The sequence below is a fragment of the Rhinichthys klamathensis genome, unplaced genomic scaffold (genome assembly GCF_029890125.1).
Source record: "Rhinichthys klamathensis goyatoka isolate OS25496 unplaced genomic scaffold, OSU_Roscu_1.1 h1tg000062l_1, whole genome shotgun sequence".
NCBI classification, from domain to species: Eukaryota; Metazoa; Chordata; class Actinopteri; order Cypriniformes; family Leuciscidae; genus Rhinichthys; species Rhinichthys klamathensis.
The window spans coordinates 885,608-893,282 of NW_026606606.1; the positions used below are offsets into that span (position 1 = coordinate 885,608).

At 37.8% G+C, this 7,675-nt stretch overlaps 1 protein-coding gene across 1 annotated transcript; it reads left to right on the plus strand.

Annotated features, from left to right (window-relative positions):
* The first annotated feature begins 539 nt into the window (after positions 1-539).
* LOC130084355 (serine/threonine-protein kinase pim-3-like) lies at positions 540-6,540 on the plus strand. Its single transcript, XM_056249745.1, has 5 exons — positions 540-659; positions 4,322-4,375; positions 4,485-4,863; positions 5,541-5,711; positions 5,825-6,540. Exons 1-5 carry the CDS (start codon positions 540-542, stop codon positions 5,959-5,961), a joined length of 861 nt encoding a protein of 286 aa, XP_056105720.1. The 3' UTR covers positions 5,962-6,540.
* The last annotated feature ends 1,135 nt before the right edge of the window (positions 6,541-7,675 follow it).

Consider the following 7,675-nt stretch of genomic DNA (forward strand, 5'->3'; position numbering starts at 1 on the left):
TCTTTTTCTATTTGTCAACCTTTGTTTAACGTAATGTGTCATCCTGATGAATTTTTTACTCCTGATCTTAGGGTACGTTTACACGACAACGATATGAAGTTTTTCCTTTGAGTTTTCCGCGTACAGACGACACCATTGTCAGAACGATCCCCATTCACACGGATCTGAGAAAACGACTAAAACGCTGTATTCTGCTGTCAGGCCATTAGATGGCGATGAAACACTATAGACTGAACATGTAATACGCATTTGTATGACATCATCATCTACAGAGATTCTTCAGAGCGTTTTTGTTGTTTACACGTGGACCGTTTTCAAAAGTCTGTGTTTTCAGGCACCCAAAACGCAGTTGTCGTGTAAATGAACGGCCAAAACAAATAAAAAGTTTTACGGTTTTAGTTGAAAACGGTGTCGTGTAAACAACCCCTAAGTATAATTTTTTTCTGATTCCCTACTTAAAGATTATCCTGCTGTTTTACTTTTTTCTTAACCATATTTAGTCTCCAGGTCATGTAAGACTATGAATCTAATATATTAACATGTTCTTTTGGTACTTTTTTGCAGTTCCGTTTTCTGAGGTTTATGAAGTGGGAGACGAGATTGGAGAAGGAGGCTTCGGCACCGTCTGCGAGGGGATTTCGAAATTTAGACGCGAGCAGGTAAAATCAATCTTGCTGTATTCACCAACTGTACCTTATAGATCAGTGCTTTAACCAAAACTTTTTTGAAGTCCCATTGTAGTCAATCATTTTATCCCTTAAAACAGTGTTTCTCAACCAGTAGGTCGCGACCCACTAGTGGGTCGTTGTTCGTTCTATAGGGGGTCGCGAGACTTTCTCTGTGTTAACCGGCACAGGCAATAAGTGGGCTTCACAAAAGGCTCATTGCAACAGGCAACCAAATGGATTTTGGTTACATGCAACCAAATCCAAATAATCCGTTAGTAAACGCATTGACGGTTCAATCGGACTAAAAAGCCTTCATGTAAACACCTTAATCGATCCGATTGAGCTTGATCCGAATAAAATTTCAATTCGATTGAAAGGGGTGGTTTATTCATTTTCTAATCCAACTGGGAGGACATAAACGCTTGATCGGATTGAAAACCGAAACTAAAGGACTGCGCATAGCATAATGATGTATGACGCGCTGAACGAGCTGTTCTTCCTTTTGAGTAAAGTGTCGTATAAATGAGCGTACCATCATTCTAAAATTCTCCTTTCACTCAGCGTCTGTGAAGTGGAGCAGGACAACGTCCCACCAGTCCTTGTTTCAGACTCTCATTCACAGACGACTGGTTTTGGGTGCTGGACATTTTTACTGCGTGATAAATAAGCAGCACGGCACAACGGTTCATATGCTTATTGTCTCCAAATTATGACCAGCAATGGATAAATATTAAGTCTGCTGTTTAAAACAAATAAAGAACCAATCTAAGAGAATAGTTAGTATGCGCAAACCGCGGGAAACTCTGTATATTCGTGCAGTGTGCGCATGTCAAAAAAATATAATTCGATTTGAATCTTGTGACATATAAACGCGCACATTAACCCGATCACATTTAGCGTTCATGTAAACACTATTCAGATTCATCAATCGGAATGAATTCAGTCATTTCATTGTGCATGTAAACGTAGTCGATCCTCCAACGAATCGTAGGCTATTTTCATTCCTTGGATTTAAACCAACTCGCAGATTGTGCAACGAAGTTTCTCTTCCCATTTAGCACTACTATCTTTGTGAGTCGGGATTTTCAACAGTGACTGCAACGAAAACAAAAAGCAGGAATAGGCTTACAACAGTTATTTGTGTGCGACACTACGAGCCACACTTTTCCAAATTCCACCGCGTCTGGTTATGATCATTTCAGAGCGGCAGTCTCAAGTAGGCTATCACATTAACATGAGTAAAAAAATCAGTTTGCCTCATACATAGTCTGCCTAATTATTGAAAATGTTTGTGTTTTCGTGATTATCATTAATTATAATAAGCATATAGACCTACGGTGTAGCCTAGATCTAAATAGGCATTTCAGTTATTGATTTATTTAGTAGTGGGTCATATGACTGGCATACAAAAGAAAAGTGGGTCGCAGTAGGCAAAAGGTTGAGAAACCCTGCCTTAAAACACACCTTTGATCACCAAAATTACACATTTAAACGTTTTTTTTTTCCTTAAAAAAAGGTTCTATGCCTCAAAATAGCTTGAATGTAAGTATACACAATTCTATGAATATGCAAATTATCCCCGCCTCCACTCACTCACACCAGGGGGCTGTTCCATAAATGAAGCTTAGAAAAGCGGGGATTAAACTCCAAAACCGGACTTGAATGAGCCTAACAAATAAGTTGGGGCTAAAGTGGTTCCATAAAAGGTAATTGAAGTTCACACAATCTCACTAATTTGATCCAGGTTTATCTAGTCTAGATAATTGCGTGTGCACGCGTTTCTGAAGCAGCCCTAGAGGTCGATCGTGGATCAAATCGATCCATCATCAAACAGCGTAGTTTTTGTGCTGTTTTATGCATTTGTGACATGTTTTTTTTTTCCCCCTCAGTGCAAAAATTACATTTTACAGTTATATTCTCCATCTGTAAATGTTAGAAAGTCGTGCAAATGTATCCATTTTGCTGCTAATCTTCATATTGAACGAGCGCTGCTGCGCGCATGCGCGCCAAATAGGAGCGCAATAATTCTGATAAAAAAATATACATTTTGCTTGGAAAATTAAAATGCGATATTTTAGAACACTAGAAATATCTTCTAATTATAATAATTTCTCTTTAGGATGTTGGATAAGTTGCAGTGAACTTCTAGCTCATTACACTCATTTTATACTTCTAATAGGCCTAAATAAAAAAAATTGAACAGAAGTAGCCTAATTCAGGGAAGATTTTTTTTAAGAAACTAAATATATAAAGATACAAAATATAGTTTTGGGTATAGGACCTATGCTAATAAAGATATAGGCCTATACTTATTTAGAATGCTGAGAATTGCAGCTTTTAATGCAATGATTTTTTTTTGAGAAAGCAAGAATCCCCAGTTTTAAATGAGTGGTTAGATTTAGTTTCTAAAGTACATTATGGAGAGGATAACATTAAATTAAGAACAAATGTATACATTTTGAAAAGATATGTGCAACTCTAAAATCAAAGAATATTCCATAAAATAAAGGAATATATATTGGCCTACATTTACTACATTTTTATGTAACCTTCCCTTTTATTTCTAGTTATTTGTAATTTTATTTATCTACTTATTTAATATTGAATATTTGATATTTAAATAATATTACTTGAATAACTATTAGGAATTATGTGTCATTCATTATAAGAGTTTGATATATGTGAATGTTATATTTTTATTAATATTTATTTATTGTTTTATTTATATGTATGTGTTGGTATTATCACAAAAGAAAAAAAAGTAGAAGGAAAAATAAGGAATATTTATTGGGGGAAAATAATGTCTTTAAAGGAACTGTCCATTTGTATAATTGTGTTAAATGTGTTTGAATTGAAAGACATAATAAAGTACATAATATATATATATATATATATATATATATATATATATATATATATATATATATGAGACAGTGTAGAAAAAAGAATTCTCTGATAACCGAGGCATTCCTTAATTAAAATGTCTTTATTACAAAAATGACATGTCCTAAACGGACAACTTTAAAACGCCTTATATATGTGTCTATATTGTAGCCTTATTTAAGTTGATTTTCTGTATACTGTGTATTTATAAAGTCCAATAATGGTATTAGAGACTGTCAGTGGTAATATCATTGTGTTCTTGTCGGTCAGTGTTGAGGATCTGTGTAACAACTGAGGCTTAGCCTGACAGTTAGCCTGCCCTGGACCAGGCTAGTTTCCCAGCATAAGTTGCCAGGGTAACTGAGTTTGAACTTTTTTAAGTTTGATTTATGAAACCGAATCTACCAAAAATAAGCCTGACTAACCGAAATAAGCCTGGCTTATACTCTAATCTTGGTTTATGGAACAGCCCCCAGCTCAGAGATCCACTCGTTGACGATCACACGTTGATCTGATTGGTTACAAGGCGATTTGTGACGTCAGAAACACCAGCGATTTCAAACCGTGTTTTTGAGACGGTCTGTGTCTCACTGCAGTTTTAAACAGAAAATACCCAGCAATGATGTTGACTTATGAATTTGCACATGAAAAAACACCACAACAACATTAAAATCTGGATTTTCACCACAGGGGGACTTTAAAATACATTTAAATGGAATATTATTTACATTTATTAACATTTCTTATAATGCCAATATCTTTTTTTTTAGGTCGCCATCAAATTTATCCCTAAGAGAACAACAGAAGACCGGTGTATTGCAATTGTAAGTTGGCAAAACAATGCATACATTTAAATACAAATAATATATCTTAAATACAAGTGCAATGTGATATTGAAAGTCAGCTAACCTTTTGTTTGACTCTTTTCTCCAGCCTGGGTGTTCCAAGCCACTGTTAGCAGAAGTGGCTCTAAACCTGCTGCTCAATCAGCCTCCAATAAGCCCCTACATTGTGCACATGCTGGACTGGTTTGAAGAGGAAGATGAGTACATCCTCATCCTAGAGTATCCGCAGCCCTGTAAAGACTTGCAGAGATTTGTTGTCAGGAACGCACTGCGAATGAATGAATCGCAGGCACGTGACCTGATGTACCAAGCAGTGCTCGGAGCCAAACACTGTTTTGACAGAGGCGTCTTCCACCGTGACATAAAGTTAAACAACTTTCTGATCAACACAACGACAAACCAAGTCAAAATGATCGACTTTGGCAGCGGTGACCTCCTCAAAAGTGGTTACTTTGGTGAATTTACAGGTCAGTTGGATTTTTTGTGTTAGCATAGAGAACTAATGGTTCCCTAAGGAACGGTTTCCTGGTTGCATTCGCACCGCCAGTATCTGTCTAACAGTCCTGTCTAATACGTTATTAGCGTATGCTGTGTGGTTGATGTCCAGTGTCACTAGCTGAGCAGAAATACATAATCATGTTTGGCTTGGTCCCCTGAAAGTTGCTTTGTATTTTCTCCTCAGTGTAAAGGTTAAGATGCCCGTCTATCACTGTTTTCCATGTTCGTAGAGTTAGTTCATGGAGTAAATAGGCTATAATCTGTGTTTACACAGCTTTTTAAAAATGGCGGGAGCTGGTGTTTCACGTGTGTTCAGCCAATCAGCGAACACTAACGTCACTGATAGTTCCTATAGTGCTGGTTTAGACCGACTCTGAAGTAGGAGCTAAATTAGTTCCTCCAAAAGGAGTTCCTAGAACTAAAATCGTTCCCAGTTCCTGCGCTGCGAACACGCCAAAATCCGTGAACTTCTTTTCTAGGAACTATGAAAAGGTTCCTCCGGTGCGAAAGCCCCTAATGATGTGTCAGTCTTGCGTGTGTAGTGATTTAATAGAAGCGAAGAATAGATATGTGAAAATTTGTACAAGTTGACTTTTGTAAATTAAATATTTGCTTAACCTGAATATCTCTTGCTTTTAATGAACAGGAGCATGTCGCCCACCTGAGTACTACAAGATCTTAAAATATGAGGCAGGGCCAACAACAGTCTGGTCTCTGGGAGTTATGATGTACAGAGTGATGTGCAGACGTCATCCCTTTGAAAGTTTTGAAGATATGAATAATGGTGCTCTGATGTTTAACTCCAGAATATCCAGAGGTGAGAGAACACAATTACAGTAACATTTGAAACACATGAAATATCAGTACAATCCTTTACGTAATACATGCAAGGTTTATACATGACCTGTGCTCTTGTGAAAACTTGTACAGAATGCCAGGATTTGATAAGCCGATGCCTGACTCGCGAACCAACCGAGAGAGCAACTGTAGAGGAGATCTTACAGCATGAATGGTTTCGGCAGGGACCAATGTCACGAGTAGCTCAGGAGTCAGGTACTGTAACTTAGGAGGGAAGGTAGATGATTACAGAAATCACTTTTGTGAAATGCCAAGCAGTGCAGGCACAAGCTCTTTATATTCATTCATTCATCAGATGCTCCAAAGTGAGGAAAATCAGCACAAACCATTCAGCAGGGAGACTTCAGAGTGGCAATCTTAGCTAAAAAAAGCAGCAAATCGGTGCTCCATAGAGAGAAGCAAATTACTAGGAAAGAGCAGAAGTAGTGCACAAACAAAGAAGCAGCAAATAGAGAAAAGTTTGAAGAGCTAATTTAGTGCACAAAGATAGGAAAACCATAGGGGCTTTCACACTGGGCATGTTTGCTCCTGTCCGAATCCGAGTGCAATTGTTCCCAGATTGGACTGGTTTCATACACACTTGATTCTAAAGAAACCTGATGCACAGCGTATGATAGAACACAAAATGCAGGTCAATATACAGTGTTTTTTATATGAATTAAGACTAATTAATTAAGAAAACGTGTTGCACTCACTCTGCACGATTACACTGCTGGCTCACTCTCGCTCACAGCCAAGGTAAGTCATCACCACTGTCATCCCCTACTTGTGTACATGTGCGCTCCCCGGTCCGCGTGACAGCTTTCACGTGACCTTTCAGTGTTTTAGGCGAACCATGCTCTGTTTCATACTGAACTGCCAGTGTGAAAGCATCTTTAGTGCACAAAAACAAGCACCAAGTTTTCATAAATATTTTCAAATTATTGTGTGGGTGGAGGGAAAATTAGTTTAATAAATAATTGCATTTTTTTTTAGTCATTTGTTAGTTACTATAAACTTTTTTTTTTTTTTCATCAATTTCACAACACACGTGTGCTGCAAATACTCACAACTCAACCTAATACAGAAACACACTGCAAATAGCACAGACTACGGAAATGTTTCCAGGGGAACCCAATAAGTGACGAACCCGACAGTCACTTATTTCCAGGGGTTTCAGTACAGCGTAAAAATTGTGACATTGTAGAGTAGGCGTTCTCCTAATTCCTAATTTGCATAGGTCACCGGTCATGCGCAGTAAGTGTATGAGGATACACCAACGTTTTTTTTCTTCTGCCGCTAATAGAAACAAGGTTAAAATTGATTATTTATGTCATGTCAAGTAAATTATTTCAAAGTCACACGCTAATATATTGCACAATCGCGAAAACAATTTGAAATATTGGTATACACCTGGATCAACGGTCACTCTTTTAAAGCTGCTGTCCGTAACTTTTTTCAAGTTAAAAATAATCCAAAATAGTTATTTAAAAAAAAACATATTCAGCCAGTGTTCAAAACTCTCTGCTTGCTGTAGCTCGATTCAAAACGGTTAGCTTGTAATAATGATTTTATTTCCAGTGGCACTGGTGGATTTCCGCGGGAAATTCGAGCATGTCTTTGCGTCATTATGCCACATCCGTACACATAAAGAAGGAGTTTCGGCTAGCTATAGTGCGCGTGAGGATGTTGACGTTGGGGAGAGTAGAGATGCCTTTTCTCGCAGCACTTTACATAATTGAACTTATGGCGGATCCAGAAAGATCCAAACGACAATCATCAGTGTCAACTGAAGATTCACCAGTTATAAAACCCAAAAGACTTCGTACTTCGGATTTAAAGTGGCTAGAGAAAGACAGCAACCGTCTCATGTGAACACAAGGAACATAGGCAGGGCGTTTGGTGCGTGAACTCCGTGTTTAGAAGGGGTTCAAAACGGAAGAA